The sequence below is a fragment of the Nothoprocta perdicaria genome, unplaced genomic scaffold, assembly GCF_003342845.1.
Source record: "Nothoprocta perdicaria isolate Ctin4 unplaced genomic scaffold, notPer1 scaffold_285, whole genome shotgun sequence".
Lineage (NCBI taxonomy): Eukaryota > Metazoa > Chordata > Aves > Tinamiformes > Tinamidae > Nothoprocta > Nothoprocta perdicaria.
Window position 1 is genome coordinate 419,024 of NW_020455516.1, and position 27,110 is coordinate 446,133.

The 27,110-nt window shown below is 40.7% G+C and overlaps 1 protein-coding gene across 1 annotated transcript in view; it reads left to right on the top strand.

The window, feature by feature from the left end:
• GRID2 (glutamate ionotropic receptor delta type subunit 2) overlaps positions 1–27,110 on the top strand; it is a 535,376-nt gene that overhangs the window by 326,241 nt on the left and 182,025 nt on the right. The window contains exon 4 of the mRNA XM_026041440.1: positions 1,435–1,640. Coding sequence (XP_025897225.1) covers positions 1,435–1,640 — 206 coding nt within the window. The remainder of the gene's footprint in view (positions 1–1,434; positions 1,641–27,110) is intronic.

Here is a 27,110-nt window from a genome sequence, read left to right on the forward strand (position 1 = left end):
TTTTTCTTCTCTTCTTGTTGTTGTTTTGATAGTAGATTTGTTCTTGTATCAATTGTGTATGTCATCAACATAGGTTCTGTGCCCTTCAATGGTTTTGACTACAGCTGGTCAGGTTTTCTCCTGTTTTTTTTCCGTTTGTCCAGATGTCACATGGCTCAACAAATTGAGTCAAATCCCAAAGCTTTAGTGTGGAGTTGTTAAAGTAGAAAGAAGTTACTTTATAATTTGCAGAAAACTAGATATATTTGTAGCAGCTTAAATAATCTTGTTGCTTCTTAATTCAGTGCTTAAGTGCCCCAAAAAAAAAAAAAAAAATTTCAGCAGCTCTGATTAGATTGAATTTAATTTTCCTGATTTAGATATTAAATAGAAGCTGTAATTAGCAGCTGATTCTCTTACAGAGCTTTATTTTTAGGATAAGCGTGGATTTTATTCACGCTCTAGCTATTCTTTGGGTGCTCAGTTCATACTGAGATTTCAGAAGCACCAAAAATAAACACAGTGACAGGCTGACTTCCAGGACAGCTCCTTTTGAGCGATATTTGTGCTGCAGTTGGTTATAAACCTCTTTGTGGCTTTTTCTAGGCCATCTTCAAGCTGGCGTCTGGAGTKGGCCTGGGCCTGGAGGCCTCAGCGGGTCTGGGCTCCCCTGGTTTCACAAACACTCTGGCCTAGGCCACTGTCTGAGCAGCTTTGTGGGAGACAGGGCACAATTTAAAGTTATTTTCATTGYGGTTGTGCCTTCAGTGTGTGTTTTCCCTCCTTTTCGCTGTGGTTATGATGAGGGATGGATGAGGCAGCCGCTGCGCCACGACATGGCGGTCGCCGCCGGGCCGAGGCTGCATCTCCCTTCCTGAGGGATAGGGGGCCTGCGGAGCCGGAGGGGAGGGGGAGCTCATTTTTGCTTTGGTTTCAATAAAGCCATTCAGAAGAAAAAAAGAAAGGGAAAAAAAGACAGAAAGAAAAGAAAAAGGCTTCTTTTTTTGCATTTTTTTGCCCTTATTTTGGGGGAATTGGCATTGACGCCTCCATTCTCCCTCCCCGAGCCGTTGCTGTTCGGGGCGGATTTGGCGGGAAGGCGCCATTGAGGTTCTGCCRAGGCCGCTGCCTCGTGCGGAGGTACCCGGAGTCGATTACTCCTGCCCATCTGGCTGCTCTTCTGCTTTCAGGGAAATTTGGAACAACATGAGGACTTTTAGGTGTTTCCTAGGCAGTTGTTTTGGTGTTTTGGACGGCTTTGGACTCGGGTCTTTAGTGCTTTTATGAAGCCGCGTGACCACGGCCAGGGAAGCACACRCTGATGAGCACGATGTTGAAGTCCAAGGGACTTACCTGACACCAAACCATCTACTTTAGCAAAATTAAACTGTTTTTTTCTTAAATCTTTTTCTCCACTTGCTAATTAACACCTCCATGTATTTTTGCTCTTCCTAGATATCCGCGGCATACAAGAGTTTCTGGACAAAGTGTCCCAGCAAGGCATGGACGTGGCCTTGCAGAAGGTGGAAAACAACATCAATAAAATGATCACGGGGCTCTTTGCCACCATGAGGATCGAGGAGCTGAACCGGTACAGGGATACTCTGCGACGGGCCATCCTGGTCATGAACCCCGCCACTGCCAAATCATTCATTACAGAGGTAGGTGTCCACCGTGGGGAACTTCCTACCACACCTCACCACRTCTGCAGCTCTTTGAAAGGTTCAGCTTGCTTAATAGAAAAAAAAAAAAGGTATTTAAATAGTCTCTCTTCCAAGATCATCATCAAAAGGCTCTTTTTTTCTTTTCTAAATGCCCATAAATGTGCATCCAGAGCAGAGTGTCCCTGCATCCAACATGAACAAAAGTAGTTAGGAAATTTGTGGAAAAAAGCTCACAAACTTCTTCTAAATTTTTATTTGGAAAAAAAATATATATGTAYAAAATGCATGTGCATGGTTGGTCTTTCACCCTTTTATGTGAAGTAGAGTTTACTAATGAGCTATTTCAGTCAACTGGGTAGTGGAAGGGTAGTTGAATTTATCAATATGAAAGATGAGATCAAAATTAGGGATATACTGTAAGGTAAGGCAGTACCTTACAATAGAAGAGGCAACTTCTACGGCACAGTTGATTCCATAATTGCATAATTTCTCCGAAAGAGACAAATTCCAGCACTGAGTTGTTTSACGTGTGTTTATATGAAGAACTTCCTATAGTAATTTTCTTTGGCTGTACTTATGTAATTCCTCTTCATCTTTCCTCTTGCCTGGGAGTAGAAAAATTGAAGCATAAAAAAACCCTAACCAAATTTATGCAATTTCAAGTGAATTACTTTGAACAAGAGTTTGGAAAAGAATTTGTGAGTTTGGAGTTTTTGTTTGCTTTTTGGCCGAGTGTTCTTGCACACTGAAGCTTGCTAATTCTGAGAAATGAGGATTTGTTTCACTATCCAAGAGTTTGTGTTACCTTGTTGGAGGTGAACATTTGTGGGCATGTTTCAGGATATTCTGCACTGTTTTCATCATGCAACTTGCCACGTGGCTTTTTTCCTTTTAAGTGGTATTGACATTTCCTTCTGAAAGTAGTCATGTCAAGACTCTAACTGCAATAACTTCATGAGACAAAGCTCCTATGCCTGTTTTAAAAGGAGTAGTTTTAATTACTAATTTTTACGTGCTTGATTGTAGTAATCAAAGTATTGTCTCTTGAGTTTGCATGAGCTGAACTTCTAAAGTCTTTAAAAAAAAAAAAAAAAAGGTAATGAAAACCTGAAAACCAGCTGCACAGGTGCCATGTATATATTGTCAAGTAAGTATGCCGTTTATTTAAGAGTTCTCATTTTGCCATTATTTCCTTCTGGAAAGACTTGTAKTGCTCATGATATTCTTCTGTGGGCAAGATTCAAGGAGAAAACCTCCACTCGGGGCTACCTTCCTTGTTTGTCACTGTGCACTTTGCTTCACATGCAATGTGTCTCCAGGAAAATTGGCAGTGGAAGTCTCTTAGTAGCAACAATTGCTCAAATAGAAGCAAGTTTTTTAATATATTTTCTTACGAATAGTGTGGGGGGGTGAACTACCTTTCACAGCATTTGTGCCCCTATAGGTCTTATCTGCCTGAAGGGAAATGTGCTAACATAGCTTCACCAATATATAACTGAAACTGTCCTTTTGCAACTGAAGCAGAGRCTGTACAGGATGGGCAAGCACATTACAAAATCTACTGTCAATGCATTAAGATAATCCTAAATCAAACWTGAGCATGCTTAATCCAGAGTGTGCCTTGTGCCTAATTATTTTACATTTCGAATTCTGTTTAACCTTCTGGAATTAGCTTTCCAGCATATGGAGTTAATAAGAAACAACTGCATATGTAAACAGACCCTCCATTTTTTTTTAATTCTTTTATTTTATTTTATTTTATTGGCCTGAGAGATTCATTTAGCTTCCTAGCTGGATTCAGCTGCCAGCCTYTCTCTGTCCAGACCTCCCATCTCAAACAGTCCCTGTGGCTTAGGCCCTTCTTCTTGGACTAGTGATTTGGCTGAACCCCCTCATTGTGTAGCTGAGAAGAGGGCTCATTCACTCTGCAACAGCTGTAGTCAGCGTGGGCTTGATTACTATGCAAGCAACAACTATTCCCAGCTAAATAGTCAGACACTAGCTTGTGTAAATAGGCATTCTGCAAATTGGAGATTCCTTGTGATAGAATTTATCTGTGTTCTGACTCTTTGAATATTTATCTATAAATAAGAGCATATAAATAAGAACCCTCTTTTTTATTTAAAGTAGTTTGGCTTTTGGTTTTGGGTCTTAGCTAGCTGATTCTTCCTTTTTTTCCAGCTTTTGTATGTATAAAGCTTGCAGAGATTAAGTCTCTACTTGCATACTCAAGAAAATGAAGATTAAGATATAAAATGCAGTATTCTGATTATGGTGGTGGTCAAAAGAAGTTTTTCTTTTCTTTTTAACAGTGAGGTAATTTGCCCTCTGTAGGGCATGAAAGCATAGGAAGACTAGGCATGGGGAGCACATACCACTCCTTCTCCCCTTTTGAGCTGAGGGATATGAATAATATATGAAGAGGGGGAGAGAGAGATTAACCAGGTTCTGTTTGGCTCTTCACTGCTCTGTGTGTGGATGGAGGTGTAGAAGGTTCTGCTAAAACAGAGGTCTCCAGTGAGTTAAGGAGTTAGCAGGTAGGCACCTTTCTCGGGATCAGTTTATGGGAGCATCTGGGAGAATTCTATGCCAGGGATGCACAGGTTGAGTGTTTGAGTTTTTAGCAGGGAACAATCTTTATCTTCCAGTAATTATCCAGCTCTTATTGCTGAGGCAAAATATTCCCATGCAGCTTTCTTTTCAGTGGCTGAAAAGCTTCTCACAGCCAAGTAGCCACAGGCCCTGGTGAATAATTTGAGGCACTTCTTATTTTTACTTATTTTCATTTTTGTATTTATTTTTGTATTTCTGTTTGTGAAGGGCTTTCAGGACATGAGAAGCCGTGCAGGGAGTGAGGAGTAGGGATCTATAAGCTCAGCATGAGAACTAAACTGTGGGGTCAAGTGGCACAAGGCCAGGGTGAACGAAAAGAGGAAGTATTGCCTGCTGTGCTCCAGCAAATAAACAGGAAAAACAAACAAACCAAAAAAGAGCAAGGACACTTGGGGACAGGAAAGTGACTCTCTTCATGTCAGTCACTGGAACAGTAGCCAAGGCTCTGGAAAGGGAATAGAGAAACCACCCCAGGGTTGAGTCTGATTTGCAAAGCAAGGACTTGTAAAGCCAAGTATGAGAAGGCTGAGTAGGAGAAGGAGCAGGCCAGGAAACCAATTTGGGAGAAAGTGTAACAGCTTTGAGGAAGCCAACAACCCTCCATAGGGTCAAATCACTGCCAGTGTGCTTCTGCTTACAACTTTATGTCTATTTAACTAGAGAAGCTACTTTATCACCTAAGAACAGAGCGAAGAAGTGTAATTTTGTCCGAAGACTCTAGGAGCAGATAACAGACTACAGGAGATGGATGTTGCAGGTGATTCCAGTCTTAGATGTGGCAAAGGAGAATTATGTTGGTTAACAGAACAGCCTTTACAGGATGAAAACCCAACCAGTCATGGGGGAGAGGAACCTAACTCCAGCCAGGGATTTGACTGGAGATTGGTCAGAGTTGATCTAGCAAACCCTGGCAACATGTGGAAGCCAAGAAAGATGTCATGAGGACTGGAGAATTTCAAGCCATCAGTGTAGCAAGTGGTGTCAGTTCCCATACGTGACAGAGTACTGCTGTTCAGCAGTTTTTCTCACTCCACTGCGTGCTTTTGTAGTTAAAAGTATTAAACTTTTATTATTCCAGGGCTTAGGTTCTGTAATAAGCTGAAACTTTTGAACCCCATATTGCCAGGACTTTATACATGCAAGTAATTATGCTAGAGGTGTTGCAAATGTCTACTATTAAACTCATATTTAAAGTCGGTCTGACACATAACAGAATTGGGGCCAGATTAGTTGACATCTCATTAAATTGTGCAAGGTTCTTCCACTCCAGCTGGTGAGCAATGTATTAGCTGCAACATATAGTTGCAGGATATACTAAGTTGCAACATATGCAATATGCAAATCTGCAACAAAACTAATTGCAGATTTTTAGCTGGCCAATCCGCAAATTTTAGGAAAGTCCTACTGTGTGTGTGTGTGTGTGTGTGTGTAAGTATGCTTGTTTTACCAACCTCTGTATAAGCTGTTATTTGTCAGTGTTCACTCTCAAATCAAAGAGTTGAAAGTTTTCTAACTGCAAGGCTTTAGTGGAATTTACTGTGCATAATTTGTGCAAATTATTTTTTTCTACTGAAAGCTGATTAGATTAACTTGAATGAAGAGAAGCTACTACTTTCATAAATAAAATAACTTTTTATAAATGAAACTTTCAAGTAGACCGGGGAGATAGAATAAATCATGTGAATGAGGTACTGAATAATAATTCTTGCCATGTAGTGTGCGAGTGGAACAGAAAAGTGAGTGTGTATACAGCAAATACAATTTAAAAATTCTTTATATCATTGAACCTCCACTTTGCTTTCTCYAATGGCGACTGTGAATATAATGAGAAATAACATTTATTCAGTAAGATTACATTAATGCTGGTGGCAAATGCTCCAGTTTTGATTATGCCCTCTGTTGAAAAACAATAGGGCATTTTAAAGTATTTGAGTAAATATTTTTTTCACAGTGATTCTGTTATTGTTTTACTAGATTTCGACTTGAGATCTGATTATGTAGCAAATCATGAGTCCTTGAGAGCTGAGACTAGATTTTGTTATAGTGTTATGTAGAACTCTTAAGCTGGCGCCTTTCTTTAAACTATTTGCTGAGAAACAGGAGAGACTATTCAACTTTTTCTCAACAAGGCTCATTCTGCTTTTTTGTGACCAAGGTACATGGAAACTTAATCTTTTTTTCCCTTATTCTATGGTGGTGTCCTGGTTGAGTGTTTTTAGACATATCCTTAGGGATGTGACAGTGACATTTGTCTGTTTTTTGGTTTTGTTTTTGTTTTTTTCCCCAATTTCTTTTTGTTAATGGAGAAAATTACCCTGTGCTTAGACAAGAGCATTGATAGAGAGACGTGACCTGAAATGAATTCAACTAGAAAATACAAGTTAAGAATCCAAGTGGCTGTGTGCTACTTGCAGTGAAAGCTGGAGCAAAGTTTCTTTAGCCTTCCCTTGGAACTGGTCATGGTTTTTGCTTGGTCTTGGATGCCATGGCAGAATGGCTTTCACATAGCTAATAGCAAAAGATAGAAGGCTGCAAGTATCATGTCCAGATAATTAGCTCCTGAGGAGAATTTATGATTTAATGCAGAGGTCAGCAGCCCCAAAGTGCATGTGCTCACAYGTGTATGAAGCTCACCGTTTTCTGGGTGCTGACAGATGTTCCCTGCTGGTAGATAGTTGATGCTAGTAAAAATGAGAGAGGTGRTTTTTATGTCTTGAAGACACGTAAGACCACTGTCTTTAGAGACTTTTAGGTGCGGGGGATGTGTGTGAAGCTATGTCTAAGGGCAATAGTTGTTAAAGCAATTTTCTTTAGCTGCCTAAAGAAAATGGTGGTGATGAATCAGCAGCAGCCACGTGAACTCGTCTGCATCTATTTCTCACCACCTGCTCCTGTAATGTTTAACTGTAAGTGTAAATATTTTTTAAGAATCRTACTGAAATTCAGCTTGGACAGATGATCTTTGGTGTCTAAAATCGATCTTGCATTGTCAGTGAATCTGATCCCCTATTTTTTTTGTAAGTTAGCTGAATGCTGTACTTTTAAGGTTATCTTTGAAGATTATCTTGCACACCAGTTCAGTTTGAGGAGAGCAAGCCTGCACTCTGATGAAGAGTACTGCTAGTCTTTTGAGTCTGTTCTCTCCGTGGTAACTTTTGCTTAAATGAATCTTGTTCAGCATATAAGACTGTCATTTGTTGTTTCTAATGAACCACTGAAATCTGTGTGGGTTTTTTTGTTGTTATTTTTCCCTAACATTRAATGTGGTAGTTAGATTTGTACATTGGCTTAGCAGCTTAAGGACTTTTGCTTCATAGTATCTCTTCCTTAACTGCTCAGAATACTGAACATGTGAAACTTGTCACTTTTAAAGGTATAAAATAATTTTCTTTTTAAATACCTGCCAAGGGTGGGATAGGAGTGCTAGAGGTGCCATAAAAATTTTTGCAAGTTCTCAGATTTACTCTTTAGTCCAAGCTCTGAACTGCTTATGCTCTGGCAGCCTTAGGCATAGGTTGCTTGACCCATGGCTGAATGGTTGGATGGGAACCTCTTTTTTTCCTGTGTTTGAAAACTAGAGTGATTTTCAATGCATTTCTTTCCAGAGATTACAGGTTCAGTGGTACACTGAACATTTTTAGTTGTAAACATTTAGTTGTGAACATTTTTAGTTGTAGGCTGCAATATCAATTGGAGCATCTATGATATTTACTATATATGATTAAAAGCAGTTGTGCGTTTGTCTTGATTCTGCATTTGCTTCGTTCTGTATTTGTGGTGTTTAGTGACATGACTTTTAGTATAGATGAATGTTGACATGATACTGGGTGTTTTCCCTGTGCCAGAGAGTGACAGAGTTGAGAGATCTGAACAAGGTTTATATCTCATATATTTTCATCTGGGAAATCTGTAGGGTATTGCACTTATTAATAAGTATCCATACATTCATTACATGGATGAGTGCATGATGATCTGGATGACTGTAATTACTCTGTGTCTTGTTATCGGTAAAAGTGTTTACAATATCAGCATTTTTGGAGTTATGCAGTGGCCTTGCAGTCTAGCAAAGGAAGCAGAGCTCCCTGCTACGTGGGAGCTTTGTCCAATAATCTGCATTTGAACTTCCTAGAAATTTGGACTCACCTAATAACTTTTCTCTTTTCTTCTACCCTTAACTCTCTATCCTGAACTGTAATTTTGAATTTTTGAGTCTAAATACAGCTCCCAGTCCCATCACTTTGRTAAGTAATATGTTTTTAATATTTATGAAACCCACAGTTAAAACAGGTAGGATGATTATTTAAGAGGAAAGAAGAAAAGCATTAGTGTTTAGGAATCAGGTAGAAAATGGAATATGGGCTTTATAAGAATGTCATTTTATCTGCAGTTGTCCAGATAGCTGCTTGTGATGCCTTCCTGTGACAGTATCTCCTTTTTCATCATTCAGTCATTGGCATTCTCTTCATCTGGCCCTTGCTCATTGCTCTGTGTGTTGCCTTCTCTACTGAAATACGTAATTGAGGGACTGACCTCCTATGATCTTTAAAGGTTTAATAACTCTGTTCCTTCTAGTGTTAGATTTGGCCCTTCTTAATTCTGCTTTCTTAAAATGCTATCAGAGTTAATTACRTTCTCCTGTTGTTATACCAGTAATTTTAATTGCATCTAATAGTCTTGGTTAATGCTTATCCTTCCTCCCTACTTTTATGGCTTCACAATAAACACCTCTGCTGTGTTCCTCTTGACAGATGAATGTCTTCCCATAGAGAGCAAATTACTTCAGAGTACAAAGAAATGATATAAAACACATTAATGCAACAAAGCTACTTGCACACATTGCTAGAGACAGTTAGTATATTAAAGCATGTATTTTCCAAAGAGCTAAGGGGTAGGTGTATGATTCACGTAGGTGTTATAAAAATCCCTCTCTGAACAACTAGGAAACTAATATGCAGTTGCCTGCCGCAGGAAGAGTGCCGTTTTGAAATAAAATGACAGAGAGGATTAGCTTCAAGTGCAGATAAGATCTGATAATGTTATTCCTAATCCAATTCTTCCTTCAATGTCAGGTTGCCTGATTGGCAGATTGAATGAGCATCCTTCCTGCCCACCAAGAAGGAGAAGTAGAGCTAGTGCATTAGCTTTGCTAGGACCCCCTAAAACATATGTCATTTCCTAGGTACCCTGAAAGTTCAGTGTTGAATGTTTCTAACCCATAATCAACTAATATCCCAAACATTTTGGCCATCTGTTAGAGTAGAAGAAGAACAACTAATAGTTGTTGGTTCCTTATTTTAAAAACTTCCCCAGTGGCAGTGGAGAAGCAATATAATGTCATCAGTTTGATCTAAAGTGGAGATGGAAACGTATATCCTATCACCACTTTCATTTATCTTTCACTTACTTACGAAATTTAGCTGAGCAGAATACCCCATGACTCTTTTACCATTTTTATTATGCACTTTATAGTCCTACTCTGTAACGCTTTTACCACATACACTTCAGTTATCTTGTGCAGTTTGCATCACTTTATTTTTTTCAAATTCATTTGGTTGGGTTCAACAGCACATAAATGTTTAGCACACAATTAAAAACAATTGCTGTAACCGTAGGAACCTCAGGATTCAGTTTTTGTGAACATTTCCTATTGAACAGTGATATTTTTGAAGACAGATCTAAGTAAAATTATTCTATTTCGGATGTGCTTATCAGACAGCAAGCTGACTTGCGGGCTCCACAGAGTGTAATGAGTTGTAAACTTGCTGATATTGTAAGCTAATTTTTGAAACAGATAATACAAGTTTCTCACCTCCTGACATCATCTTTCCCTAATTAGGATATGTGTTATCTAGTTGACTTGCAAATGATTTCAAAAGCTTTTTTTTTTTTTTTTTTTAATCCTGGATGCTCTCATTTCAAATGGAAAAATTAATTAATGGCTGTGATTCATCTTAGAATTTCCATAAATGACAATAACAGCTGCTTCTGTTGATTGTAAGAATAGATGTAAACAGTGGCATTTTGCTTTTGTAAAAACATGTTGGCTGCCGGTTCCCTATGTCATCCTGTATGAAAAGCTCGACGCTTCCATGGAGGATTTGCTCCTTTTGTCTCTAAGTAGCGAGATATCTAGGCACCAGCACCACTGAAGGTGTCCATCAACCCAAAATGTCGTGTCGAAAGGACCTCCTGGACATCTCCTATTGCTGCTTATGGGAATGCTAAACATACAAGACSTGCAGTCTGCTTTACCAGGACAGCCCCGTTTGGGAACCTTGGGGTCATAACCAGTGACCCTGATGTTGACGAGCTGGTAGATTTTCTGAAGCCAAGTCTGAGGGAAAGCGCAGAAGTCGGTGTCTCCAGGCCCTTTTTCAGACTTTCTTGAATGATAGGTAAATCTTGAGAATGATTTGAACGAGCCACACAGGATTTGCTGGGAAAAGSAATCTGTGTTTATCTTAACATAAATTTCTTTTATCTTCTGAAAGTTCCCGTATTTCACAGCAATAGAATGGGAGCAGTAGGAGCTTACTGTGCCAGCAGAAATTATTATTAAGAATCAGTGGCCAGATATGAAAACCCAGTGAGAAAGAAAAAAGGAAAAGCAAAAATCAAAAGATGAGCCTTATTGGCCTGCTGTGTTAAATGAAGAAAGAAGTCGGTTTTGTTTGGTCTTTTGTTATTTATTTAGCTTCTGAGTGAGTGCTGCTGAAGCACTGAATGGCTACAAATCCAAGAGAGATTAAATGAAGGCATTGATTTTTGGCAGCTTAACTTTAGGAACTGGTAAATGAGGTAGCCATAGAGAATTCTTCACATGACGTTCATTTCCTTACAAATGCACCAGCGCAGGAGCTCGGGCGGTTGGAGTCGGCCACGAAGTCTCCAGGAGGTCCCAGCTTGCTTTGTTTTAGGCAGCTAGGCTGAGTTTTCACCATGTGGTTTTTATAATCCCACAGAGAAATGTCAAAAAAAAAAACCATCCTGGAAGCTATTACATATATTGTATATTTTAGCAGGATCTAAAATGTGCTAGGGAGAGTGTTGGGGTGGAAGAGGGAAAAAGGAAGTGGATGATTCAGGTTTCCTCTCGTTTCAATCAAACCAATGATGAAAGCAGCTTCCCACAAGCCCTAATTTGAACAGAGGCTTTCAAAAATAACCTAGTTGGCGTTTTGAGATGCTCTAAGGAATGAAAGCTTTTTGTGTGTGATCTCCTTAAAGCAGAGTTCGTGTTTGAGTTGCCAGGACAGGTACGAACCAAGGCAGATAATGCGTCCCGAGAGCTCTTGCAGCTTTCACAGGTGGACACGTTTTTCACGGGCAGGGCAGCCCTGAGATTGGTGCCTCTTAAAGCAGAGGAGAGGGAGCTGTTGGATCTCCAGGAACAGGGCTGGCAGAATTCCTGCGTCCTGGRCAACCCTGTGGTTGGGGCCATGAGATCTCCAGCATCCCCGGGCACAAGGCAGTATGGATGTAACTGGTGGAAGCCTCGGGGTSTTTCTCATCACGGCTTTCCCAGATGCTTTCATGGTCTGTCAAAGATAAGAAGTGACTTGCCATTTCTTCAGGGTGATGTGAGCTCTTCACACCTGGGCTGTGCTGCAGCTCCGAGTCCCTTTCCGAGCGTCACTTAGTGTGTTAGTCTGGCCACAAACTGTCATGTGGTTTATGAAGTACCCGAGTCCTCTTTGCCTTGTCCCGAACACCTGAATGCTCTGGTGCCTCGGTCCCACGGGAAGGAGGGCTCTAGTCTACAGGGCAGCGCACGCTCCGCTCTTCGCCCGTGCTTTTGTCTGCCAGGATCTAAACTGGGCCGTTTTGAAGAATCAGTGCGTGACAAACGGCATTTTGGTTTGAACTCTGGACCTTAGAGCTAAAAGCATTAGTCCACTGGTTGGAAAAGCCATGCAGGAGAGCCTGKCTATATTTTTCAGATTGCCACGGAAAAGAGCCTGCCTAACACACTCACCAGATGGTTAAAATTGCACTCAGTGTTCGCACCATATTCCTCATCTCCTGTTCGTTTTAGCTCACTGGGGCATCCTTGTGGCAGCAACATCAATGTGTAGCTGATATGAGCCTGTGGCCCGGGCTCTAGGTGTTCCTGCTTGGGCAGGGAGGTTGGACTAGGTGATCTCTAGAGGTCCCTTCCAACCTTAAACATTCTGTGATTCTGAGTGTCTATTTTTTTTCCCTTTTGGCAATAGATTGCCTTAATTTTAAGAACTACAAACTAATAATTACRAAGTAGAGTCATGCATCATTTGTATTTCAGACACATACATGTCTAAGCCAACAAGTGTGCTTGTAATGCMGAAAGCATGCCAGATGTAAGCTCTTGGAAAAGTAGTTAAGGCATYGAGGCTATGTGGGGTTCCAGTTCTGCAAGTTACTTAAGTGTAGGAATAACTTCAATAATTTTAAAAGATCAAGTCCTGACAGAAGCCAGCTGAGTTTCCCCCAAACAAATCAAAATTCCTCAAGTTTCCCTTGGTCTGTGGTTCCAAGATATTTGGGCAGAGTATCTCAGTGTGTGCTCCCTTCTTTCATATAATTTCAAAACTTTGGGGCTTTTATTCCAAGGAGGAATAAAACCAGATTTTCCAATACAACGTCATACGACTTTTTTTTTTTTTTTTTAAATGCTGCTTTCTTTCTGACTTGCCTTTAAATTTACTTCTGAGCAGAGCAGTTTAACCTTAAGCTTTGGCATATTATGGTCATGAGTCTTTGATTACTTGAGAGAACMTCACAGCTGTCTGGCCGTACCTGAAATGTATGGAAAGATTAACTTGGTAGATTATATCCACTGGCTTTGCTATTCCCCTTTTCCCATGGAAGGGCTCTTACTGAGCCCTATCAAAGACTGCTGAAGGATTGCAAAATCAGTGCCATCATCTGACTTCTGACCATCCTCGGCAGGAAATGAGCAACTGGGGAAGGATTCGTAATAGCCTCCGTGCAGATCTCAGGGTAAAGTGGGTTATTTTGCCCCAGACAAACCTGTATACAGTGTATCTGCTAGTATGGAGAAGTGTATGTTATTTGTACTGGTAGCACAGAGCTAGGGATGGAGTATGAGCATTAATCCTCATAACTGGGATGTTGTTAGTTYTGTTAAACTTGCTTTGTAGTCTATACATCCAAAAGAAAAATGAGTGATTTTTTTTTTTAAATATATATTAAGGACCTATGAAACTGCAACTGAATTTTTATTTGCATCTAAAACGAGAGCTTAAATCCCGCATTGTGATTGCTATTCACTGACCTTGTTATATCAGGCAGGCGAATCGGAGGCTTTATAGCGTGTTGTCTGTCTCTTACCAGCGCGGGGTGTTCCCTGAGGTCTGATTGTTAGTATTTGTCTAAGGAATTTTTTGTTGTACATGCACAATAATAAGAAGATGCATGCGCTCAAGGTTCTGATACCTCTAATGTATGCTGCAAAAAGAATAGGGAAATAGGATATAAATGCTGCCTAATGCTTCCCCTCGAGAGAAGGGAAATAGAGGCATAGCATTCCTCTCGGGAGAAGGTAGCTGTTGGACCTGTTTTCTGTGTTGGCAAATGCTTTGYTTGAATTATTTTAAAATAAGTTCTGCAAGACTGAATGTGTTGAGTGTAAATGAGCAGAAGGGCAGTACGAGGCCGAAGCACAATTTTTAGCCTGGTGAAGATGTGCATCTGAACACCATCAGGAAGCTGTGCTGCTTGGTGAAGAAAGCTACGATTCCCACTAAGGTACTGCCCCATAGAAGGATGTGGGGAAACTGGAAGGAGTCGTGAAAGGCAGGGAATATTAAGGACTGTTGAGGATCAGTTTTAATGGATGGATTCACAAAAGGATGCATTTTTAGCATGGCTTGTATTTCGATTTGCTTTACACCATTTGCATTTGAGAGCATTTTTTCTTTTTGTCTGCTTCTTAGATATATTTATTGAGGTTGTCTTAAAGGTAAAATATCACTGCAGTGAATTTCCCTGTTACTATAACGTATTATGAGCTTCCTTTAATTTTTGCTTTAATAACTCTTACCAATTTTTTGGCAATRTCCTATTCATCAGTTTATTCTTAAGTACAGGTGCATTTCCTCTCCCCTTATTTACTTTCTCATATGGAAGTTTGCATATGTTTGCTACAGTCTCATTACTTTTGCCCCCTTTTTGTAGGAATGCAGATTTTGGCTGCTTGTTTCTAGCTGTGTAACTATTTGCAAACTCTCAGTCTCGAGTGACTGCCCCTTTCCCATGCTCTGCGTTCCTAAGCTRCCTTTCCTTGTGCCTGGCACGTGCWCTGCTTTACCGCTAGGATCTTGTTAGCAGGATGAATGTTGCCTCCGTGACCTTGCTGCCTTTCCTGCGTTTTCCCTGTGTCCATAGGGACTGCGGCAACCAGCTCTCTCTTCGTGGTGCCCTCTGCTATCTGTTGCAGGGAAAATCAACAAGCTGCTCTTATTTATTTTATATCTGACAACAATAAAATTTGCCATAGCTTGACTCTTCTGATCAGCCCCCATCCTGCTTCCCATGGGGCTACCGAGTCAGACTCTCTTTCTTGCCTTCAGCTGGTGGTGAAGCCCCATTTCTGTGTCCGTTTCCCCTTCCTCCTCAGCAGCACAGAGCCTGCCAGGACAGAGAAGATGCAMCTACTTGAAGATGTCCCTGAAGCCTTTTCAATATTCTCCTTCCCCACCTTGGGCTTGTGCAGCGGGCTCGGTGYGACCTCACGAAGCAGCGCTGCGTTGGCAGCTCGCGGGCTGCCTGCCCGCTGCGCGCTCCCGCCTCGCTTGCCCGAGGCAATTGCGCCCGCGGCGCTCAGTGGGGCTCAACAGGGGCTTCTAGCTGTTGCTGCTGCGGATTTTGTTCCCTTTCTTGGATTCCGCCTTTCAAATTTGTTGATGCCTTTTTTTGTTTTTGTCAAGATTTAGGGATGGAGGGTGCTGTAAGCTCCTCACAATGCACAGTTGGGCTTCCGCTGCAGCCAGCTTCTCCTTTACCTTRATGACATGAGTCAGTTCTGTATTTTCTCTCGCCCTGCAGCTTGCTCAAGGATTTCCCCCCTTATCCTGTTGGGTTTTGCTATTTTGGTTTCATAGGAAGTGTTCTGCTAAAATACCAAATTTTCACTCAAGATAGAATTTCATTACTTTTCCCAGAAATTGCAGCACTTGATGATGAAATTGGCAGAAGTTTACATCCAGGATGAAGACAGTAGGTGAAATTCAGCCAAATTGTGTTAAATGTGTTTTATAAAAGCCTATTTCACACTAAAGCATAACTGTGGAAACAATATATGATTCTGCTTTTCACTTTTCAACACTGAMTGTGCTTTTCTCACTGAAAAGTCTTTCCTGATTTTGTTATTTTTGTCTCTCCACTGATTTGCCTGGTGGTACTTGTTATTTTTCTTTTTTCTTTTCTTTTTTTTTTTTTTCTCTAACCAAAGAGCTGGAGCTCATATCTTACAATGATAGCTGTAGGGTGGATTTGTTTGATACCAAGCCACTGCTGTTAATATCTTTTGTTCAGCTTGTAAATTCTGAGTCTTTTGTAACACATTCTGCAAAAGGATGCCGCATTTTATCTACTTTATTGGTAGGTATTACACTTTCCATATGGATAATTCACTGCAGATTAGTTCTGTTTATTAACAATAACAAAGGAATAAGCATATCCACATCATTGGTTCAGTGAGTGATAATTTTAAAGTAAGATGGATCATCTTTAGGATTGAGAAGAAAGTTCTAATCGTATTTTCAATAAGATTTTGACAGGGAGAGCTATTGGTCAACGAAACTTGTCAACATCAATAAGTCCTTGTCTCTCAGGGTATTTCATGGTAGTATTTTATTGTAGTGATGTTTCTCCTAGGCTGCCAAGGTGAATTACATTAATAATCTAGTTCTTAGGACCCTGAATTGTTTTTAAAAAAAACCCTCCCATAAAGGTGACTTGTAATTGGGCCTTCTTATTTGCCCCAATCTTCTTTTTTATGCAATGCCCAGACAACTGTAGTTGTCAACACAAGTTGCACACAAGATATATGCTCTTAGCTGGTGCCTCGCAGATTTAACCTCTCTGTATATCTCTATTTAACTTAAATATGTTCCTTGTCTTTTGGACATCTGTTCTATGTCTAATCACCCAAACTTAAGCATGTTTTAATCTCTATTTGTTTACTTTAATCATTCTGGGCAAGTCACTTGCGTTCTTATCCAGCGCTATTCCATAGTCTTGCCCTTTCTCAGCATCTTCGCATCTGGACAGTGTGTTCAAATAGGGCTGAATTTGCCTAGAAAGTAGTTCTGAGATGTTGACTTTCCAAGCAAAAGGTGCACAGCTCAAGTCTGTTCCTTGTAATTGCAAAATCTCTTTCTCCGGCCTTGATAAATACAGTGTCACTCAGCTTGAAGTTACTCAAAATACTGGTGAAAGGTTATTTTTATGGCTTCTTGCTCAGATGACTTACCTGCGCTTCATTCTGCCTTCTCTATGGTACAAAGCAAAGCTATTCCATTTCCTTTTCCTTTTTCTTTTTTTTTTTTTTTAATTTTAGAAAATTTAATGAACTACTGTATCTTGCCTTTTTTATTATAAGTAATGCTTGGATGCGAGCTCGTTTGCTTGGCCGCTCTGCTAACATTCATTACCAGCTTTCTCAGTGATCTTGCTTGTGCCACAACTGTCCTCTGCACATGGAAACAGAGCATGTTACTAATTCCCACTGGGGTAATGCATTATCCTGCATGATCCCTTTCTTGGGACTCGTCACCCATCTGTCTGGACACCCAGCTCTCCTTTCTCTCTAGCTACATGTCTTGTTTGTCTTTTATGTTTTAGATGTGAAGCTTTCAGAAGAGAGGCGCTCTCTTATAAGCACACACAGTGCCCTGATGGGTTTTGACGTAAAGGACTTGCTCTCGTGATGGGCAGCATCATAAATAATGCACTTGCAGCACCGAGGCCCCTCAGGAGCCTGGTTGGGCTGCTGTGGTCCCACCTGCTCCCTGCCCAACTAGGCTTGCAGCTTCCTCGTGCAAACTCTTGCACTTGGGGGCCTATTTGCATAGTGGTTAACCTAAATGATAACCCAGCAGGTAGTTACCCTCTTGTCGTGTAAGAGAGCTGCAACATTACTTTTCCATTAGCAATCTTCAAATGCATTAAATATTTTTTTAACTGAATCTGTGTTACTAATTAAAACGTGAAATGTGGGTGTATTTCTTGATGTTTTCGTGAAGCCATGAAACAATTAAGAATATTTAATGCAAATACAGTATAAGACCATTAGTATAAAGAGATACTTCATATGTTTAGGAAGGTAAATTAATATTGAAATTATGCCTAGCAAACTAAATTACTGAAAGCCTCAGAAATAAAGTAGATAAGCAGAAGGCATCTCAACTAACATAAACCTGGCAAAAAGTCTTACAGTTAAAAGTGAAGGGCAATACCAGTCAAATTTATCAAATACCAGCAGCTTATCCTCTCTCCTGAGGGAAGAGCAAGCTTTAGGTTCTCCTGGTTAATGCACTGCAATATGTTGTAGTATAACAAATGATATTTGAAGGAGCTGGGTGATATAGAACGCATAAGTGTGTGCAGTTGCAATGACTGCAGCGTGCATCTTGCCTCACCTGCCAGGGCTTTGCTCAGTGTCTGACCTGCCTAGAACTCCTTCTCCTCCCGGGGCCTACYGTGTCAGCTAGGGTTTGCCTGGCGAGTAAGTCTGGCTGTAAAGACATTTTGCTATAATTTCATATGTAATGTCTGTAGGCTTGTTCTGCCCAAAGGCTTAAGGACCTACTTGGTTTAGGTACTGTAAAAGCAGAGGAGGGATAAAATGTCTGCTCTGAGGTACGGTTCTGTATTTCAATCTAAATCATAGTTTGTCTTAGTTCTACAAATCACAACATGGTACCTGGATATCAACTATTATTTGGGGTGTATTCCTCATTTAATTTCTTGTGTTGTTTTACAGCCATAGCCACTGAGGTATAAAATGATTGTCTTTTTCTTTCCCTTTGTGGATAGTGGCAGGAGCAGGGCAAGTTCCTCCATCTGTTTAGATGATGTGTGAGCTGTTCTTCATAAACCAGGTTATAACAGAAACATTTTCAAACCACTGAMAAACTAGTAGCRTTTAATCTCCTGCAGTGTGAGCGCATGGGTACTTGTGGGTTTGCCTTAATCGCTGTGCTGGTGCAGAGAGTTACCTGTTAGGTTACCTGCAGCGCTGTCCCCAGTGCTGCCTTCTGCAAGCACGAGCTCTCTGGAAAAGAGGGGTTAGTCTTTTGTGCTCCCACATCTAATATGTTCCAGAAAATAGTGTGTTCTTCCATGTTTGCGTATTGCTGTGAAGAGGCAGCGATGGGTCTCTGGCTCTGGGCTTGCATTTTCTTCCCTCTTGCATCTCAGGTGACTTATCTTGGACATTTCCAGTTTCAGTATTAGTGGAACCGCAGTTGTTTTGCTTTTAAAGAGTGAATTATCCATAGCAATTAATTTTTCATGGGATGTCAGGAATACTGCTTTATGTGACGGATGGCTAAGTAATTCTCTATAGGTCAAAAAATGATGAAGGTTTCTGGTGATATGCGATATTGGGGCATTATTTAATTACAGTATTAAGTCAAGCTAATTTGAGACACACATTAAGGCTGTGTTAAGCTTCCTATGTGCTGGAAGTGACAAAGGAAGCCTGTAGGACCAGTAGGAAAAAAATCCACAGGTGATGGATGCAGGACCTTCTGTCTCACTTGGAAGGTGACAGGTATTCACACTTGTAAGCTTCCGTGGTGCTGAAGTAGACACGGTGTCTCAAGTAACAAAGGCACTTTAGTGGAGACTCGTTTATGTCCCCGGTGAAAGTCAGCAAGAGAACTGCCGATGAGAACCTAGACCATAGGCAAGCGATGCCTGTTTGCATCAAAGAGGCTGCTCTGACTTGTGGCCCTAGTTTGTGCCAGCTCGTATGCGAAGCAGGGAGGAGGTTGTTCAGAGAGGGTCCAGCTCCTGGGGAGAGGCAGTTGGGTTTATTGCATCGTCTGGCGCTCGAGCTGCTCGGGCAGCCCCGAGCACAGGCTTGCCAGCGGTCTGCATCATGCACAGTGATTTCACAATGTTTTCCTTCATGAAAAAGACATCCAACGAGCAGATATTTCGTGTTCGTTAAAGTAACAATATCCGTTCTCATTATTTTTAATAAAACTACCTTCGTTTTCTATGGCTTTTTTAAATTTCAAAGTTGTTTGCAATTGTCAGTAATTTAGCTGGGAAAGGTCTGCGTGGTGCTTTGCATTGCTAGGTTAGCAGGTTTTGTGCATTGCAATAGGAACTGGTCTTCAAGGCATTAGGCAAAATAGACAATTAAAAGAGAGCAAAGATGAGGGACGGATACTCACACGTGAGGTGTGTTACAAAAGCCACAAGCGTTGTTTCAAGCTAGGGTAGCTCTGTATTGTATCAAACTATCCCTATTCACTAGCAATTTCACCCCAGTTGGACCACTAAAAGACCTAATGACTGCAACAGTAAGTTGCACCCCTGATTTTATAATTCCTAGCCTAGATGGGAGAGTTGTAAAGTTTTTGTTGAGACTGCAGAGTACATTCAGAGAAGTATTTAATGAGAATTTTATTTTGATTTTTCTTTTTCAGAGTTATTTGGTGAGTATGGAGTAACATAGAAGAGAGGTTTGCTGATAAATCTGTCAGAAAAGAGACGGAGGTGGTTGCACCCTAATAACAGTTTCCTTGATATATATGATATTTCATATGTACTGTCCTGCTATTCCGTGTCCTGAAGCTCATGTCACTGAGRTGCTTGAAGTTTTTGTTTAAGGTGTAAACCTGACATATAAACACAATGTTCATAGTGAAAAAATGTAAAATAGACTGCATTTTGAAGAGTGCTCTCATTGACCTTTCTTATTATAATTTAAGAAACATGATTTTGTCCTTCATACCATTGAATAGCAACAATGCTGAAAATGTTGAGGACTTAACATGTGGAACTAATCATGTACTGAGGTGCATATCTCTAAGGTGAAGTCCGTTGTTTTAAGCAGTATCAAATTGTTAGTGTAGCAGAAAGCCACGAATATTCAGTTTCAAATTGCGAAGACAAAATATGGGCACTCAAACTCAACATTGGTATCACAGAAAAGAACCTAGGAAAACTGAGCAGTGAAATACCATTAAAACTGAGGGTTATTCTGACATTTAACACTGAGGGTTCTTACAAAGATCTGTCACTCACCGTCTGAAATGATCAGGCCCTCTGCCACATGTCTTATTCACGTAATCCTATGCACATTATTTGAAATTAGTTTAGAAAAGATTTAGGGCCGTAAGCAAAGACCCATTAAAAATGTCAGACATGATTAATTCTCAAAGCCTTCACATGGCAGTAAGAAAATCAAGATGTGTCACACTTGTAATTTCAGAAGCAAAAGAGACAAGATTTCCTCCTGCATTTGCCCAAGAGCAGTGAAGCTTCAAATGCGGGGGCTCCACACTGCTCCTTGGAGGTACCTGCTGCTCAGCAAGGCAGAGCAGTTGGCGAGTTTTTGATCAGGGTTTAGACACCCAGGGCAGGTTCCTCTTGCTGCCAATGTTCTGTGAAATTCTTCATGTAAGTTGGGCTRGGTTGGCTAATTGCAGAAACTGAAAATTAAACCTATGTCAATGTCTGAAAATCAGTAATTGGTACGTGGGGAGGTTAAACATTAAAAATGCCTTGTGCTTTGTACTGMCTGATGCTGAAATGTTTATCTGGAGATGTTTATCAGGAGATGGGTTAGTGCTCAAATGTGAGTTTAGGTGTTGCTTTGACTGCAGCCTTTTAAAAAAGTAGGCTTTATGAAATGGTGTTTTGCCACCTGTGAAATATTATAGCTGCTTTTGATACCTCTTAAGGGTAAATACACAGCTATGTTTGAGTTGCTGTATTGTAGCAAGGAKTGTAGCAAATCTGTCGGGTTACAATTCTCAAGTCATAAGAATGAGTAGACTTATYTATCCTCACTTATACACAATTGTAGGTGGAAGAAACTGAGGAGACCCAACAAGCTCCTTGTGCAGTAGCAGGCGAGTTCACCTGTCTGCATTAATAAACTGATCACTCACGCCATCAGGAAAATCAYGTCTTGTTGTCTTCTGAAATTGCCTATTAAATAATTAATCATATATAAACAGGGAATATTTTCCACTCAAAATAAAACTGATTAGAAGAGATTTTCCCTTTGGCAGTAGTTTCTGAGTTTTCCAAGCTGCACTAAGGTATTGTGAGAAGTCTGTTTTTGGATGTTGCTTGGGGAATGAAAACTTAGGGGGAAAAAAACACTTTGGAAATATTTTGATAATGTTAAAATACCGTGAAAGCTACGAATACAGTATCACATTAATTATCATGAGARCTATATTGGCATAAAGCATAACAACATTGCAAAAGCCGCATCAGAACATGCAGAAATGAATGAAATGAGAGTCAAATGCAGTTACTCTGCATCTTTTCAGCCCCAGGAAACATTGTGCGTAGCACTCTTGAAATTTCTGTGTTCAGAGACGCATACAATCCACAGGGGRTTTTTGTTAGGGAGATGAGTGGCCTTGAACAGGGTTTTTTTGGTGCGTTGTTTCGGTTTAGTGTGATTGGGGCTGGTGTTGGATTTYAGGGGATGAAATTTGGAGGGTTGTGCCTGGGAATACCCGATAGGTGGATGTGCGACCCTTTTGTCCACGGGGCAGAGAGGAAGGTATYGCAGTTGGGCCGCTGCAGTGCCCCACGCTGCCTAATTACTGCTGCTGACAGGGAGGCGTCGTTAATACGGAGCCTGGGATCACTTCTGTTCATCTCTGGGCACGAGTGGAGCCCGCTCGTGTTTGTGCACAGGGTACTGTGCAGATGCAAAAGACTTGAAATGAGCCCAAACACCCCTTGGAAGCGGAGCAGCATCCGCAGGGCTTTGGGTTACCGCGGGTAATAAGCATGTTAAGTGGGTCTTAAATTATTTTAGGTATAGTTAAAATGCCACTGCAATGCCTCCAGGTCTTTAAACTTCTCTTTTGGGACCAGCCGATGTATTTACAATGGAAATTTCGGTGGTATTTTTCAGGAGTAGAATATTTTACAAGCCTTGCCTCTAATTGTGCATATTGGTCCATATTTATGACAACAGTTATAGTGTTAGGAAAAAAATGTGTTATAACAGGGAAGAGACCTTGGAAGTCTGAGCAATTAAAAGTTTTCATACTTGAACCGCAGTTCCATTCAATATCTTCTCTACTGTCTAATAAGCCACATTATTTCCCCCCCCCCACCACCACCACCACTCCCCTGTGTAGGAGTATTACTTCAAATCCAGTCTGGGCAAATATGTAAAGCAGAGAGAAATAGGAAAAGCCTTTTTGTGTGCGTTCATTAGGTAGCCTTTTCTTATTTTTACATCTGTTTAAGCGCTAGTCCTAGGAGGGTTTTCGTCCTGTCTGAGGAGGGGAGGTCTGCTGTCCTCATATCTCTGCCAGGCATGAAAGCATTTATTTATTTATTTACTTATTTTTCTTCTGAGCATTYGTATTTTGAAGAGAGACATTTGGAGGAGAGGAGGAAGGTCGCGGAAGCTATTCAGCAAAGCTTAGGAAAACACCAAATCGCTTTCAAGGCTGCAGAGAACACAAGCCATGCGCTATAGTCTAAGTCTTTAAAATTATAAAGTAGGTAAATTGGATTTTTATGGAAATTTCACGGAAAGGCTCATATTTCCAAACACCAGTATAATATGTGAATCGGGGTGAAATCCGCATGAGGCTTGCTGACTTKAAAATTCAACACTTTCATTTTGTGCCATTGAGCAAAAAACTAATTTATTTTTTTTATCCTATTGCATAAATAACAAAATGAAATTTTACCCTCTGTTGACTGGCAATAGCTTGCGTTAGCCAAGACGAAGTCATTGGAGAAGCATTATAGCATTGCTGCAGTTCAGGGGTGCTGGTGTTTCCATTACCAGCCTTGGCCTTCACAGGGTTATGTAAAACCACAMGTTCATGTTTATTTCCAGGGAAAACTGGAAACTTCTATCAGAAGAGAAGCTTTTTATTTATTTATTTATTTTAAAATAAAAAGGGGGAAGRAACCTTGGTAATGCAAGATGACCTCTTGCATCAATCAAAGGAGTTGTTCTTCCTAAGCTCTATGCCTGCTACCCTCTTGCTCTGTAAAGGGGAGCAAGTCCCTGGGCTTCTTGTTGGGACCACGGCACATCTGCCTTGTGGAATTTAAGTTCTTGGGGAAAGGCTTCTTTTCTTAGGGATTTTATTCACTATTGACTTATCTTAGCCCAGGTAAAATGACCCTGTAACAAAGCCGTGCGGGACTGTGAAATAGAGGCGCATGTTTCTGTCTGCAAGGATAATTGAAGGTGTGCGAGGTAGATTGAACTTAAATGACTTTTGCCAGAGTCATTTCAGATGGGACTGATTCCCATCCATTTAAGGCCAGGCTCTCAKCTGGCTTCCACTGAATCAGGTGCGCTGGCATAGATGACTTAGAGGGCTCACTCTTGTCTTTTTTGCCCATGTCGAAGATGAGAAACTAGTCCAAAATCAATGCAATAACTAAACTACTTTATTCTCCATGTTGCTTTGCATTGTAGCAAAGTGTCCTTCTAGGTTTTACTGTGTGTGATTTGATAATACAAATACGAGAAAAAATATATTGCAGTAACATTTTATTTGACACTTTTTTTTATCTCATTTGCGGGATTCTTAAGATGTGCCAGGCTGGAAGGAGCCAATTTAGCCATGTGGCATCTTCATCACTTGAAATTACTAAGCAGAGTTCAGAATAGTTGGCAGAAAAAAACATTTAAACTTTATAGTCAGGACTGTGTGTGCAGTCCAGCTGCACCAGTAGATGTTTCCTGTAGCTAAACAGACTTAGTGCAATCATTTGTTATTTGGAAAGTTACTGAATAGCTGCTTTAACAAGCTTAAGTCAACAAAGTCCCAGCAGCAGCAAACTCATTAGCCTGGTGGCTGAAAAGTATTATTTTCTGAAGTGTAAAAAGCATTTGAAACRTTTACCCAGTGACTGAGAGTAGGATCCTTTAGAAAGGAAAGATGTTTTGCTGGGTCTGTAATACGCTGATGCTTTCAGGGACTCCAGACACTGAAACCAGGGATGAAATCCAGCGCTTCCATGAAAGGCTTGGTCTCTTTCTGGGCCTCCCCTTCCTTTTGAGTCACGTTGTCTCTATGCTGTGTTAGTGTCACCAAAACCGAGGACAGGAGGGCTTCTTGGACCCTCTTCTAGCATCCGTGTCCTGTTCCTGGTTTTGTTCAGTAAGGATATAGAGCTCCTGCTCTTGGGCGCAGCAGAAAGACCTCTCAGAAGGGTCTGTAGGAAGTCGACCCACGATAGGTGTCATTTTATTTATCTGGTTTTAAGGCTGTGTGTGTGACACACACACACACGAGTCCACTTCTTGGTAGTAGAGGACACAGCGCTACCTGCCCAGCCATTTAACGTGGAACTTTCTTTATACCTTTAGGAAATGCTGAGCCATGATAGCAGTAGGCCCAAGTGAAGGCCCTGCTCTTCCTTTTTTTAAGAATCCTTTTTAACCTGAAGCCCTTTTAGYTTAAAAATCAGCCTACAGAGAACAGTATTTCTTCTGTTTGTCCCCCTCTCATAAACACTGAAGTATAGATTATATCTTGGCCAAGAACTCACCTTTCTGAAACCTCTTCTTGTGTTCACAATCATGTAGAAATACTGTCAACCAAAGCAATGACTTTGCATGGAGTACAGCTCTGTGTGTGTGCGTACATATATATATATATATATATATATGTAGCTTTTTTTCCCTTGCAGACATAGCAGATGAATTCAGGAGTAGGTAGAGACATGGCATTAGCCAGCCCTCAGAGCACTGCCATGCCCTCCAAAGAATGCCAGCCAACCATATAGTGCAGTTATAGCAACACAGCATTTAGATTAAAATAAAGCTACAGAAATGCATAGAAGTAGCATGCTCTGCCCTGGGAAGGGTTTTACCTTGGCTTGTTATGATTTACAGCTTAAGCTCAGTGTATTATGGGCAGAGAGGGAAGAACAGATCCAACCATCAGGTACCCCGAGGAGACTGATTCTATCTTTTATTGTTTCCTATTCTACCCAAATAATTTTAGAGAAAGATGTAAAGATGATATAGATGCAAATGAGCCTTCAGAAAGTTTAGAGTTATGGTATTTGAATTGATCAAGTCCTTAGGCATTTGCAAAGATTTGCATCAGCAACCTTGTATCACACATTAGGAGGAGAAATAATCATTAGTATAGATTTGGATATTTGGATTTTCACCCGGGTTAGAACGTGAGGGTCCTATAATTTTCTTTTTGACTTGTAGGGCAGTTGAGCATGGTTATGTTTTTGAGATATAATTCCAAGGGCACCAGTAGTCAGGTAACTGGTTTTATGGGGTTTCCTTGCTTCAGGAAGACCCATCTCAGAAGGTGCAAACAGCACTAGCTAGGTGTGCCAAACAGCAAAAAGTGCTCTTCATACCTGGTAAGTCCAGTATTTCTGAATATTGCTTGGAAAATATTTGGTGGTGCCATTCTTGGGAGAGTAATGCCAAAATCCATGGGTCTTCCTCCTCATTTCCCTCGCAGCATCTTGGCTAAGCTGGGGCTGGAGCTATTGCCCAGAAAGCAGCAAAGCTTAACAAGGATGTATCTGAAGAGATGAAAATGTAAAACAAACCCCTCCTGGGAGAGTTGGGATGAATCACTTGGAGTTATTAGACCACTGGAATTAATGAAAAGTACCTAGACTGACGAATGAGTCACTGCATGAAACCATTTGAAATAGTTTGTATGCAAAATATTTACAAGCTCATTAGAGAATGTGATTCCCCCCCACTGTCCCTTAAATACTGATGCAAATGATTATTACTTTTAGAAAATAATGAGTCAGACTTGATCAGCATCCTCCAACTATGATCTTAGTAATGCGTGGTTTGGTTTATGATTGTCCTGTTGTAATTCCATATAATGAGCAAAATAGAAAGAACAGGATAGAGAAGAACTCGGGATGTAACTCTGGAAAAGGAAATGGAAGAGATCTCTATCCTAGAGGCGGTCAGTTGTCTGTGAGCTGTAGCATGATAGGACACCTGAAACAGCAGCGAAGTTTTGTCCTACTTTAATCCCTGCTCTACAATGTAACTTTGTGCTGCTTCCTCTCTCTCCCTTTTTTTTTCTTTTTTTTTYYYCCCCTACTTTCTCCTCTCTCCTTCCTCCCACAGAGAGCTGCTTCCATTACAGCGTAATTTGAAAGGATTTTTTTTCCTGATTTCCTTTTTTTTTCATGAAAGAAGTTTTGTTCTGAGCCAGTCCTGATGCTCAGAGTTCKGGTATTTTAGATCTGGTAGCTTCTCCTCTCCTGCACATCATGCCTTTGCTGAGCTTCCTGACCCCCTTTGCCATCTCTCCCTCTGACCTTGGACATCAGGCGGGTAAAGTGGCGGCTGCAGCTGTCTCTTGCCAAGAGAAATGACTTCTTTAGCATTCCCAGTCTCTGATTAGCCAAGGAATTTGCCTGTGTCTGTCAAGAATCTACAGAAACGACAGCCCTTTCTTGCCTTCTCCAGCCTTTTTTTTCCCTCCCTTCACTTTCTTTTCAAGTGATGCAGTATTTGAAATAGGGAAGGACTTTTAAGAGGTATTTTGTCTACTCTCATTTATGTCTCCAGACACTCAGATGTACTTGCATATTTCATTGATCTGACTCACTTGTGAGCTAAAACATAGGACATACAAAACTTGGTATGAAAGAGYAGGG